General features: G+C 44.3%; 1 protein-coding gene across 1 annotated transcript in view; it reads right to left on the bottom strand.

Moving 5' to 3' along the window:
- The window catches only part of LOC119279244 (receptor kinase-like protein Xa21), an 18,161-nt gene extending 11,373 nt beyond the window's left edge, over nucleotides 1–6,788 (bottom strand). Inside the window, exons 1-3 of the mRNA XM_037560558.1 lie at nucleotides 6,735–6,788; nucleotides 3,342–3,460; nucleotides 3,150–3,244 (exon numbers count right to left, since the gene is read on the bottom strand). Of these exons, the coding sequence (XP_037416455.1) occupies nucleotides 3,150–3,244; nucleotides 3,342–3,460; nucleotides 6,735–6,788 (268 nt within the window). The remainder of the gene's footprint in view (nucleotides 1–3,149; nucleotides 3,245–3,341; nucleotides 3,461–6,734) is intronic.
- Nucleotides 6,789–14,408: the final 7,620 nt, after the last annotated feature.

The following is a 14,408-nucleotide window of genomic DNA, read 5'->3' as shown; positions in this document are numbered from 1 at the left end:
CCCGTCCCGTCTCCCCGGCCGCCCCGCCCCGTCGTCGCCGCCCCGTCCCGTCGCCCCGTCGTCGCCGCCCCGTCCCGTCGCCCCTTCGTCGCCGGTGAGCTCGCCACGGCCGCCAATGTCCACACACACACACAGTACTACACACACACACACACACTACACACACACTACACACATTAGTTTGTTTGTTATAAATTTTTCTGTTTTTTAGTTATACAAATGTTAGAAATTATTCTGTTTTTTAGTTATATAAATATTAGAGATATGTCCTACCAACCCTCGACCTGTAAGGTTTAGGGAAGTGACACGGGGTGGAGCCTTCACCCTGCACATGACACCTTCCCAATCGCAGAAGTGGGTGCTATCATTCCAGGACATCAAGGCTTGCTGCGGGTCGAGGCTGATTGCGTCCTTGAATCCAAGCAGTGATAACCGATCTGTCTCGTTACCATGTACGGAGGATGAGCTGCAGATGACGACCACATATTGTGCATTGAAAGTCACCAGTATCAAGAGAAGTAACTGTCCGAGTGTGGTAACTTCCATGGCCGGGTATATACCTCTGTACGTATATATATATATATGTTGGTCGAGTTAGTTTTCAGTATTACCTATGTAGGCATGCATAGGATGAAGGAGAAACTTCAATAGTAAATACAACGAATACTAACAGATACTTCCTCCGTCCCAAAATAAGTGTCTCAAGTTTATATTAGCTTTAGTACAAAGGTGTACTAAACTTAAGACACCTATTTTGAGACTGAGGGAGTATTCATTAATTCATGAAATGTACATGCATGTGCTCTGTGAATTACGTACGAACCTGGGGATTTCTTCCTCTTCTTCCACGCGCTAGCTTTTCCTTTCCTGACCGGCCTGAGCAAGAGGTACAACTGCTGTAGGGCAGAGGCGAGAGCGAAACCAAGAATATTGTGTGCACAGGTTTGGAGTGTGGAATGTTTGATCCACCTTCACCAGTGAGCCCTCACTTTATATTGGTGATCTGCTCTGCTAGCTTGCTGCTGCCCGGTCTTCGGTCCACCCTGAAATAATGCACTGGCTAGCTAGCTAGGTGCAATGCATTATGCCCGGTCTTTGGTCATCGTCGTTCACACTGTATTATCTCGTACTGCATGTCTACATAGTACCACCTTTCAGAGATGGTGTCGGCAAGAGTCATCATAATATAATACGGTAATTGTACCTCGCAAACATCGGGGTAAGAGGGTGGCAAGCGAACCATCTTTGCTGACATTTTTAAAAAAAAATGGAGGAAGACCCCCGGCCTCTGCATCCCGACAATGCATGCAGCCATTTTATTAATTGTTCACACAAGACCTTACAAAGTAATACAACAGTAAGACTAAAGCCAGTGGCGGAGCCAGGAATGAAGCAAAGCCCGGGCCCAAAAAAAATTTCGGCAACAAGGAAAAACTTTGGCACTTATAACTGCCACAAAATACAGTAACACACCATGGCATTTAAAAAAGATCATATGCAATAACAAACAAAATAAATCTTAATTGTTCAATAATTCTTGAATTTAATCTAGGCCGCCCAATCCAACAGAAGAGATATACCATGATAAAACTAGAAATAATACGGGAATGTAAAAGAGTACCAAATCAATTGTTTATTTCATTTGTGCCTCCCATAACATGATCAACGGCAGAAGAAGAAGCAACACCTTCAAGATATCAAACGTGCAATTTCATAAGAAAAGACATAAACATAGTGAAATAATGATGATTAATTAAAATCTAAAACCTTATCTCTAAGGGGAGGTAATAGCCCTCTGCGATTCCTGTAGGCTTGAAAGCGATATAAAATATCATCATCGGGAATACTTGCAAATACATCTCGCTCAATATAGCACATCATGTTATAATTGAGCCAATCATCACCCATCTTATTCCTCAACTCGGTCTTGATAATACTCATAGCCGAGAAAGCTCTTTCCACTGATGCGGTTGCAACTGGCAAGATCAATGCCAACTCTATGAGTCGGTATACCAAAGGAAAAATAGTGTGTCTACCAGTTTGAACCATCTTCACAGCAAGATTACCAAGGTCATTACAACATTCAAAATCCGGATCAGCTCTCCAACAGAAATGAATGTTTCAAGTTGGTTTCGAAGGACAAAGGAGATCTCATATATGGAGAAGTCATCAGCATACAACTCAGCAAGTTCAACAAGTTTATCCTCATCAAAATTAGCAAATGAGTTCCTTGGATCAAGACAAGCAATGCATCTCAACAATTGAGTGGACCTTTCGGCAAAACGATTATTTAACTCAACAATAATTTGGTCATGCACAACATTGAATATTTCATATCTGAAGCGGTGATAGTAAGTTACCATTTGACCACCACGCCCCCTTGAACGACCTCGAGCTGGTATTGTATCATCCATGTTAAGCAATACAATGTTGTGTTTAAAACAAAAGTCATTTGTCTCTTTCAAGAGCTCATCCCAACCATTTTCTCTTATATCTTGAAGTTTCTTCAAGGTGACCCCAATCAAACTCACTGCAAGAACAATGTTCTGGTCTTTCTTTTGCAAGCATTGTGACAACTCATTAGTCTTACCCAATAGTTTAATCATAAGATGCAATATGAAAACAAACTCAAAACTTTCCATCTGAGAAATCAAGCCACCTGTCGTGGTTCTTTGTGTTAAAATCTGCATCATCATGAATGTTCTCTAATACTTGCAAAACAGATGTCCACATCATAATAAATGGACACAAAGTTTTATGATGTGTGCCCCACCGTGTATCTCCGGGTCTTACAAGGTTGGTTGCTTGGTTTTTCCCTCTTCCTGAAAAAATTTCTCCAGACTCCAACTGGCTCACGATAGTGTCATGATGTTGTTGGGCTAGTTCATCATGTCTCTTACAAGAAGCATTGACAGCGTTGACAATCAAAGTTGTGTGGTTAAAAAAATCCAATATAGAGGAACAACACTTAGCAACAGCAACAACCACTAATTGTAATTGATGGGCAAAGCAATGAATATAGAATGCATAAGGATTTTCATCTAGTATCAACCGTTGCAACCCACGAAATTGCCCTCTCATGTTAGAAGCTCCATCATACCCTTGCCCTCTCAATTTAGACATAGATAAGCCATGTTTACGAAACATACCATCCACGACTGCCTTTAGAGAAGCTGCTCTTGTGTCACCAACATGCTTAATCCCAATAAATCTCTCAATTGTATACCCATGATCGTTGACATACCTACATGAGACAAAGAAGCACATGTAACCAACCATTAGTTATTACTATTACTAAACAAGAAAAATACAATTAACATAAAGGATACAAACTTACTAACCTTAAAACCATAGACATTTGCTCCTTTATAGATGCATCTCTGGACTCATCAACAAGTAATGAAAACCTTTTGTCTCCAATATCAGCAATAATGGCTTTGGTGGTCTCTTCAGCACAAGCCTGGCACAATTGGAACTGTATCTGATGTGAAGTCATCAAATGGTTCCCGCCCGCACCATCAAGTAAAGTCTTAGCATTTGGATCCTTGTTCCTGTACCAACTCATCAACTCCAAAAAGTTGCCCCTATTCTTAGAGCTCGAACTCTCATCATGACCACGGAAAGGTAGAGCTTGTAATAGAAGAAATCGGATAACACCAAAAATAATGATAAGACGAGCTTTATATTCCTCTTCACTCTTTTTGGTACCACGATCCATCACATGTGTAACACATTGCCTTTGATTTTTGAAAGCCTCATAATGTTGTCTAGCTTTATTGTGAGCACTATCATGTTTACCAACATGTGTATTAAAAGCACTAATTGCATCCTTCCAATTTCTAAATCCAACCTTTGTGAATGCCTTAATACCAAAATTTTCCGCTCTAGGTTGCTTAAAAAGAAAGCAATAAAAACAAAAGGCTGCATCTTTATTATCACTATATTCCAACCAATCGAGATGGTTCTTGAACCAACTAGCTTGAAAGCTTCTTTCTTTAGAAGAATTTCCTCTTTTTGTTTTTCTATATTTTTGATCAGTCGGTTCGCATGGACCCATATTTATATACATCCTTCTAGCAACATCTCTAAGGTCTGGATCTAAGCTTTCAATGCGTTTCCTAAGACCAGGATCGGGCTGAATATCACCTTCACTAAGTTGAGCACGAGCAGAAGCAGGGATATCAAAAATGATACTTTCTTGAGTTGGGATTGAAGGCGGGTTGCTTGAAGCCGAAGGTTGTGGTCCCATTTCTGTGGTTGTTTCAGTTTGTGGAGTTGATTCGGTCCTCTCAACTCCTTGATTCTCTGGAATTGAATCCCCGGGTGTAGACCCTTCCATTGCCGACAACGATGAAAAATATCTCTTCATCTTCTATTTCTGTGGTATCAAATGTATTGACATAAAAATGCTTCAGTTTCAAATCGATAATACAATACATATAGAATTAGGCAGAAACGGTGACTGAATAGTTGGTTCAAGGTTTAGTTAAAATTTCTTCATATCATACATAACATAGACAGGGGTTATACATCAATTCAATCGTAGTCCGGAGTTGGGCAGTGGCCAGAGTAGAGCGGCGGCGTGGAGACGGGGAGTCCGGAATCAGCAAATGGCCGGAGTAGAGCGGCGGTGCCGCCCGGCTAGAGCAGCAGCGGCAGATTGCAGTCCACAACCCGGGAGCAGCCGAGCAGGGGATTTAGGAAGAGAAGAGCGGCGGACGAGTGACAATGAGCGAGAAAATCGCCGGCGGCCCGGCGCCCCGGTGGCAGCGCGGCGCACATGAGGCAAGGCGGCGGCGCGACGCACAGGAGGGGAGGTGGCTCGGCGGCTCCTGACTCACGTGCGTGCGTGCGAACGGAAGGGGTTTCGTGGGGGCTCGTGGCGAGGAAGCTGAGCGTCTAGGCCGTGGCCTTGGGTTGTGTCGTGGGCTAGGCCCCGGGCCCATAAGAAAAAACTACTATATTAATAGCTAAATAAAAAGGCCACGCCCCGGGCCTGGGCCCTGGGGGCCTGGGGTGTAGATCCGCCCCTGACTAAAGCCACCGTCTAGGCAACATTTGTCGCTACTCCTATCCAATTGATGAAGGGATGCTGATAATCTAGGCCCAATACCAAACAGACCTCGTGACTAAACCTACCATCTAAGACTTGAGGTCCCATCCAGGACGCCTGCTGGGTATGAGGCACCCACCAGTCTGGCGCACTCCTCAACCAGCACTAGTAGAAAACAGGGTATACATTCGGGGGAGATAAGCCCATTAGTCCCGGTTCGGTCACGAACCGGGACCCATGGGCCCACTGGTGCTGATTCGTTAGGCCAGGGGGCCTGTGGGGCCTCGTGGGGGCATTGGTCCTGGTTCTTCTAACACCTTTGGTCCCGGTTGGTGGGACGAACAGGGACCAATGGGCCTCACTCCTGGCCCACCACCATTGGTCCCGGTTGGTGCCCTGAACCGGGTCCAACGGTTGGTCTTTAGAACCGGTTCAGGGCACGAACCGGGACCAATGAACCGGCCTGGGGAGAGGGCTTTTTTGTGTAAAACATTAAAATTAAAAAGAATTTTCATAAAGCAAATAAAAAAGCAAAAAATAAAATAAAATAAATCAGTAGAGACAAAATAAACTTTAATAAAGTCAAATAAACAAACTTTAATAAAATAAATAAAAATAGCAACAGTAAGTAGAAACAAAATAAAATAAAAAAAGCAAAAAAGAAAGAATTTTCATAAAATAAATAAAAAAGCAAAAGAGAAAAGGAAATAAATAAGTAGAAACAAAATAAACTTTAATAAATAAGTAAAAACAAAGAATTTTCAAAACATTAAAAGCAAAAAGAATTTTCACAAAGAATTTTTTGTTAGAAACTTTAATAGCATAAGGAATTATCACAAAGAATTTTTTGTTAGAAACTAAAATAACAAAATCTGTTTTTGAATATAATGGTAAAACACAATAATACTAAATAGCAGGAAAAAGAATCACTCAAAAATCTATTCTTATAGTAAACTTATTCAAAAACTAGTGATTCACACAAATTTCCAAAAATCAAATTTAAACTATTCAAATTGGAAAACAAATGGCACTAACAGAAAGTTTATAGTTTTTATTACCTAAAAGTAAAAAGAATTAAAAAAAATAAAGTGAAAAACAAAAGAAAATAAATAATGCAAAAAGCAAAACAAAAAACTGGAAAAAATAAAAAAAGCCACCTACTAGGCCACCACGGCCTGAATACGAATAGAAACCCAACCTGCCAAGTGGGCCAGGATTTAGGCCCGCAGAAGGCGCAGTAGGCCCACAGGCATGTGTAGAGACGTTATGCCCGTAAGCCTGTTTTAGAGAGGAGCTCAATAGCTCAGGGGCACCGCACCTTATAAACAGGTGCGGCTCTCTCTCAGCTAGCTAGGTGGGACTAAACTCCCACTACCATGTCGCTGTGCAAGGCCTACTGGTCCCGGCCAGTGGCACGAACCGGGACAAATGCCCTCCTTTGGTCCCGGTTCCTGGCACCAACCGGGACTAATGATCCCCCTTTGGTCCCGGTTGGTGCCACCAACCGGGACCAAAGGCCTCTACTTCCCGCCCTTTGGACTGCTGAAAAGAGACCTTTGGTCCCGGTTTGTAGCACCAACCGGGACTAAAGGGGGGCATTGGTCCTGGTTGGTTCCACGAACCGGGACTAAAGGGTTGGGTATATAACCAACACTTGTGAAAATTTCACTTGTCATCTCACAGTTGCCCCCGACGACGCCGACGACATTGACGCCGCTAGGCTGCCCGACGCCATCGCCGTTGCCGCCCCGCGCCATTAGGTTGCCTCGACGCCGCCTGCCGCCCCCGCTGTCACCGTCGCCGTCGCCGTCGCCTCAGGGAAGCACCACACTAGCGCCCGTGCCCCCTTCGTCCTCGACCTCACCGTCCCCAACCTCGCCGTCCCCAACCTCGTCGTTGACCATGCTGTGAGCCCCTGCCACCTTCCCTTTCCTTGTCATCGCCGTCCCCGCACTCCACCCGTAAGCGCCGCCGCCAACCATCGTCGCCGTCCCTGACCTCGCCGTCGCCGACCACCGGTGGCCTTTTTTTTATGATGTATGTATGTATATTCTATGTATATGTTGTATAATGCTCTTTTTTGCATTTTTTGGTTAATATTGTAGGATATGAACATTTTTGAATATGTGTGTATGTTCATATGCAAAGAAATAGGTCTATTTTCTTGATGATATGCTTATTTAAGAAAATGTTCATATATGTTACATTTAAGAAAAAAAAGTAAATGTATGTATGTTCATATGCAAAGAATATGCAAAGAATTTTGTTTTGGCTGAAATGAGATGAGATGAGATGTATGAGATGTTTTGTGGAGACGAGATGTGATATACCCCCTCCCCGGTAACTTCGACATGAGGGGGGGTGGGTTCGATATACCCCCTCCGCGATAACTTCGACATGAGGGGAGTGGGGGTTCATATGATGTTTTTTTGTGCATATGATGTTTTTTTTCATATGATGTTTTTTCCATATATGTATTAAATTTTTTCTTTAGGTTGTTAATTAGTAGATATCATTTTAGGTTAGTGCATAGGTTAGTGTAGAGGAAAAAGTAAAATAAGGAAAAGGAAGAAAATAGGAAGAAGAAGAAAAAGGAGTGGAAAAAGGAAAATAAGAAGAGGAAGAAGGAGAAGAAGAAAGGAGAAGAAGAGGAGAAATAAATAAGAAGAGAAAAAAAGAGGAGATGAAGAAAGGAATAGAGGTGAAGAAGAAAACAATTAGAAATACTCTATTTTTTCTTCTTGTCCTTTTTTTCTTCTTTTTTTTCTTCGATCTTCTCCTCTATTCCTTTCTTCTTCTCCTCTTTTTTTCTTCTTCTTCCTCTTCTTATTTTTTATCGGATATGTCGTTGTCGATATACCACCTCCCCGATAACTTAACCATGAGGGGGGGGTCGATATACCCCCTCCCCGATAACTTCGAGATGATGAGGGGGGAGGGGGTCGAGGGGTCGAGGGTCGAGGGTTCGAGGGTTATCGAGGGTTGGAGGGTCATCGAGGGGTCGAGGGTTTGAGGGTCGATGGTTCAAGGGTTCTAGGTTTTTGAGGGTTTGAGGGTCGAGGGTCATCGAGGGGCCGAGGGTTCGAGGGTCGAGGGTTGTTGAGGGGCGTCGAAGCGCTTCTGAGGCCACCCCAAACCCTAGAGAAGCGTCGAGGCCACTAATTAATATAATTCCTTGTTGTGATTAGCTAGCTAGGTCTACGTTGCCACTAATATATCCATCTATCATGTTTGTATAATAATTGTCATGTTGTAGTATTTGCAGAAACTATGGAGCACGACCGAGACGAGGAAGCAGAATATGTGTGGGGGGGGGCATAATCGCAAACGGAGGTGATGTCATGTCGTATCTCAACGAAAGTGATGGTCTGGAAGGAGAGGGTGAAGCAAGCAATGGTTATCGAACACCGGAGGAGGAAGGACATGATTATGATGGCTCCGGTGAGCGAACGCCGGTGCAAGAAGGAGACCGTGATGACGGCTCCGGTGACCGAACAGAGTTTGGGCAGGTATATATATTAATTAAGCCAGTGCTGACTAGCTAATTGATGCATTCATTGTTTTGGTATCTACACATATTAACTCTCATCTTTCTTATTTTTTCTAGCACTCCGGATCGAGCACAACTTCGGTAAAGAAACGAGGCCCGAAGAAAAAGTTGCGCCCGGATGAAAGGTTCACGATCACAGCAATTGCGCCCGATGGCCTACCGATTGAACCCCTCCGGACCAAGGATGCCCTTTCTTCTCAGTGCGGGGTTCTTGTTAGGGACATGATCCCGATTAGCATCGAGCTATGGAATCAACCTAAGAAGGAAGAGCTTCAAGTTTCTTTTGTCAAAGATGCACAGAAAGAGGATCTTTGGAATGCGCTGAAGGTAAATTTCACCCTACCGGAAGAGGAGGATCCGGAGAATCCAGTTATAGAGCCATTAATCAAGTCATGTGCTCTCAAGAAGATGGCAGATCTATTCAGGAAGTGGAAGAATGATCTGAAAGCAAAGTTTGTCGACAAAAAGAAGACACCAAAATTCACCGGCCGGTATGAGAAGATCAGAGATCAATGGAACGCATTTGTGGCCAACAAGACATCAGAGAGGAGTAAGAAGATGTCAGTGACAAACAAGATAAATGCTAGAAAGAAGGAGCATCACCATCGCACAGGGTCGGGTGGCTACCTCAAATCCTGTCCGTTGTGGGCCAAGGCTGAGAACGACCTGCTTGCTAAAGGGGTCGAACCAAAGACATTGAACTGGCGAGACCGTCCAAGGACTTGGTTCTTCAGGGTTGGCGGAACCTTGGATCCTATAACAGGGAAGTGCGTTTGGAGGAGCGAGCAACTACGAATACCGTGCCCGTCACGAAGCTTCGGGACTATATCGCCGCAATGTAGGAAGGGAGGTTTGTTCTAGATAGAGAAAAAGATGAGCTCACAATGGCCCTCGGGAATCCTGAGCACCCTGGACGGACACGAGGCACGCCAGGCTCCGTTCCGTGGAAGGTTGGGTTTCCGGACGCAGGCGGTTACAAAACCCAGGAGAGGAGGAGGAAACAGGAGCAGAGCGAACTGCGGGAGCAGCACGCAAGGGTACAGAAGCTAGAGGAACGAGAAGCAGTTGGAAGCAAGCAACCTGCCGAAGCTACCCCAGAAGCTACCCCGCCATCTCAGCGGAGAAGCAGCGTGGCTTCCACTGAGCCACTTCAGCTGGAGCCTGTCTTCACGGCTCCTGCTAGCTACCCCGTGGATGCTATCACGGAGTCTCAATAGTGCCACCTTATGACACAATGGCAGAACTACAAAGTCAAGGTGGCTGTCGGCTCTGTTCGACCTACTGAACCCGGCGCAACTTTTCACTGCCGTCCAATTCCAAAAGGATATGCTAGGGTGATGGTGGAGGAAATAACGGAGGGATTTGAGGAGCTCGTTCTTGACCACCCTACCGGTGAAGGGGAGACTAGGCTAGGTTCTGATATGAAGACTCCATGCCTATGGCGGAAGGAGCTCATCAACCTTCCGAACTGAATGCCTCCGCCTCCTCCTCCTCCTCCGGCACGTCAGGGCACTCCGCCTCATCCTCTGCCTGCTCCTCCAGTGAGTGATCAGGGCATTCCGCCTGCTTCTCCGGTGCGTGGGGGCACTCCGCCTCCTTCTCTGCCTGTGCCGGCACGCCCGACCAGCCAGCCTCCTCCTTCTCCGCCTTGTCAGCAAGGGCGGAAGAGACCCGCCACTGCTCCGGCGCATGCTACGTCTTAAGCTTGCGTTGGTTTTCCTTGAAGAGGAAAGGGTGATGCAGCACAGTAGCGTAAGAATTTCCCTCAGTTTTTTAGAACGAAGGTATCAATCCAGTAGGAGGCTCCTCACAAGTCCCACGAACCTACACAAACAAACTAAGAACTCGCAACCAACGCGATAAAGGGGTTGTCAATCCCTTCACGGCCACTTGCAAAAGTGAGATCTGGTAGAGATAATATGATAAGATAAATATATTTTTGGTATTTTATGATATAGATTGGAAAAGTAAAGATGCAAATAAAAGTAGATTGAAAGCTTATATGATAAAAGATAGACCCGGGGGCCATAGGTTTCACTAGAGGCTTCTCTCAAGATAGCATAAGTATTACGGTGGGTGAACAAATTACTATCAAGGAATTGATCGAAAAGCGAATAATTATGAGATTATCTAGGCATGATCATGTATATAGGCATCATGCCCGTGACAAATAGACTGACTCCTGCCTGCATCTACTACTATTACTCCACACATCGACCGCTATCCAGCATGCATCTAGAGTATTAAGTTCATAAGAACAGAGTAACGCTTTAAGAAAGATGACATGATGTAGAGGGACAAACTCATGCAATATGATATAAATCCTATCTTGTTATCCTCGATGGCAACAATACAATACGTGCCTTGCTGCCCCTGCTGTCATTGGGAAAGGACACCGCAAGATTGAACCCAAAGCTAAGCACTTCTCCCATGGCAAGAAAGATCAATCTAGTAGGCCAAACCAAACCGATAATTCGAAGAGACTTGCAAAGATAACTCAATTACACATAAAAGAATTCAGAATAGATTAAAATATCTCTCATAGATAAACTTGATCGTAAACACACAATTCATCGAATCTCGACAAACACACCGCAAAAAGAGTTACATCAAATAGATCTCCACAAGAGAGGGGGAGAACATGGTATTGAGATCCAAAAAGAGAAAAGAAGCCATCTAGCTAATAACTATGGACCCGAAGGTCTGTGGTAAACTACTCACAACTCATCGGAAGGGCTATGGTGTTGATGTAGAAGCCCTCCGTGGTGGATTCCCCCTCCGGTAGAATGCCGGCGACGGCTCCAAGATGGGATCTCACGGATACAGAAAGTTACGGTGTCGGAAATATTTCTTCGGTGGCTCCCCTGATGGTTTTGGGGTATATGGGTATATATAGGAGGAAGAAGTACGTCGGTGGGTCCACGAGGGGCCCACGAGACAGGGGGCGCACCCTATACGGGGGGGGGGGGGGCGCCCTCCACCCTCGTGGCCGCCTCGGGAGCTTCTTGACTTGCACTCCAAGTCCTCTGGATCACGTTTGTTCCAAAAATCACGCTCCCGAAGGTTTCATTCCGTTTGGACTCCGTTTGATATTCCTTTTCTTCGATATACTGAAATAGGCAAAAAAACAGCAATACGGGCTGGGCCTCCGGTTAGTAGGTTAGTCCAAAAATGATATAAAAGTGTAAAGTAAAGCCCATAAACATCCAAAACAGGTAATATAATAGCATGAAACAATCAAAAATTATAGATACGTTGGAGACGTATCAGCGCATCGTAGTCCTTCTCCTCCACCTCGTAAGCAACGAAAGAAGACAACCGCAGCCGCTCGGCCTGCTTCGGCGTCTAGCAGTATAGCTAGAGGCGGGAGGCAATACAGATTCGGTCCATCTCCCAAGACTCCAGAGAAGTTACCATATGAGATGACCGTACAGGAATATCAGGAGATCTGTCAAGCCCAAGTGAAGGACTACTTCGAAACGCAAAGAGCTAAGAGACATCCACCTCCAGAGGAGAAGATAGATCCGGTGAAAGTGAAGTGCACTTTGGACGCCCTGCAGCGACCACCACCGTCTCCGCCACAAACCAACTATCAGCGCATTACTGAAAAGACATATAAGGAAGCAAAGCGGTCGGGAAGTACTTACAGTGACAAAAGGTTACAAGAACGAAGAAGTGGGAAAAAAATTCCCCAACTCGGCAAACAAGAGAACCAATCGTGGCCCCCGCTCAAGGTGTCTAGCGATATCATCGCTAATCATCCGGGGATCTTTTTTGGTACCAATCCTGCAGATTACCTGCCCGACGATGCACATTTTGATAAAATGGAGGTGGATGAATTCAAATACGAGTACGGGAAGCCTCTCATCAAAGATGTTACTACTCTAATAACGATGATGCGAAGATTCCATGATTGGTAAATGGAAACCTGCAGAAAGTTTGCAGGGGAGAAAAAAATGGATACTTTGACGCTGAAAGTGAAAGAGGATCATCACGACATCGTTGGAATTGAGCAGTTGTCTGTTCCATTTGAGGTGTTCTTCCACTTTTTCAATCAAAAGGCCCTCGATAAATTAACGATTACTTGCTACTGTCTGTAAGTACTACTTCTGTCATTAAGTCTCTATACATAGCTCAGCTCTTTCATCGCATGTATATATAATTATCCTCACTATATTATACAGGCTGAAGATCGTCGAATGCAGAAAAGCTGAAATGTACTCCCTCCGTTCCGAATTACTTGTCGCACGTATGGATGTATCTAGGTGTATTTTAGTTCTACATACATCCATCTCAGCGACGAGTAATTTGGAACGGAGGAAGTATGATATTGGGTTCATTAACACAAATCTCATAGATCAATTTACAATTACATTTCATGCCAAAGAAACCGAGGACAACTTGCTACGATCGTTGGTAATAAATCAAAACAAAGATACAATACTCTTTCCTTACAACTTCAAGTGAGTGTTACTGTCTTGTGCATATTCGGTTTCCATTAATTATTACTCGAGGTTATGTAATTGGTGAGTTATGCGTGCGTGCGCAGCTTCCACTATATTCTCCTAGAGATTAAGCTTGAGCAGGGACTAGTAACGTCTTAGACTCGAGACAAAAAGATCCCTCTGACTATGCGGACATGTCTATAATGCTCCAGAAGTAAGTTGAATCGATCATTATCGCACCATCTCGACAACTTTGTTCATTTCATAATATCAAGTAATTGTTTTCTTTGTCTTGTAGGGTTTGGAAAGTATTTCGCACAAGTTTCGGGAATGCCGCGGGAACTGCGATGGAATTACCCGAAAGTAAGTACTACTAGGTAGCTAGTTCCGCGCGTCTCCCGTTGATTCTAGCTACTTTCATCAATGCCCATTTATAATGCTTCATTATCAGTTTGATTAACCTCTATTTCTCGTAAAGTGCTTGTGGCAGGAAGCCGGGAATAATTACTGTGGATACTACGTCTGCGAGTTTATCTACAACGCGACGGCCAAGAATAGGCGGGGCTACTCTAAAAGACAATATAAAATGCGTAAGCAAAAATATTCACAATTTTATTTTGTTACCATCATTTGTGTTGAGTTTCATTCATATATATGTATCGACCCCCTTCTTTAAATTAGATGTGGTAGATGCGGGATGAACTCCTACCACAAGATCGCATGCGAGCAATTCAAGAGGAATTGGCTGGATTCTTTCTTGACCACGTCATCAATAAAGCCAGAGAATACCACCATGCATGTGGAAGTTGAGTTCATATGTTAGGGTATTGTAAGAGATCTTACACATTATATATATATATATAGCCAGTAGCGTCGGATAGATATACGATAACTTGTTGTTCAACCAATCTCTCGGAGAAGAAGAGGTCGATCACTTCTGTATATGTTCATGACGATCTTTTGTACTTAATAGTTTCCTTCATTTGCTTACTAGCTAGCTAGTGTGTCGAGTCCTCTTTATACGTAGCGTCGACCAAGCACGGAGATAAGAGATGCCACTTTTCTCTATTAGCTAGCTAACACAATATATGAAACCCCTAAATTAACCCTACAAAACCCCCCAAACCCCCCAAACTCCCTCCCCGCTCTTTCAGAAAAAAAAACAAAAAACCTAGCACCTAAAATGCTGACGCGTGGAAGTATTTTGATCACGGTTGGTGGCACCAACCGGGATAAAAGGCCCCCCTACCTGGGCAAGCGGCAGCGGCCACGTGGAGCCCCCATCTGTCCCGGTTCGCACTAAAGGGACATGTCTTTAGTAACGACCCTTTAGTCCTGGTTCCAGAACCGAGACTAAAGG

The sequence above is a fragment of the Triticum dicoccoides genome, chromosome 3B (assembly GCF_002162155.2).
Source record: "Triticum dicoccoides isolate Atlit2015 ecotype Zavitan chromosome 3B, WEW_v2.0, whole genome shotgun sequence".
Classification (NCBI taxonomy): Eukaryota; Viridiplantae; Streptophyta; class Magnoliopsida; order Poales; family Poaceae; genus Triticum; species Triticum dicoccoides.
Note: the sequence above shows the minus strand (reverse complement) of the source record. Positions and strands in the feature narration are given on the sequence as shown.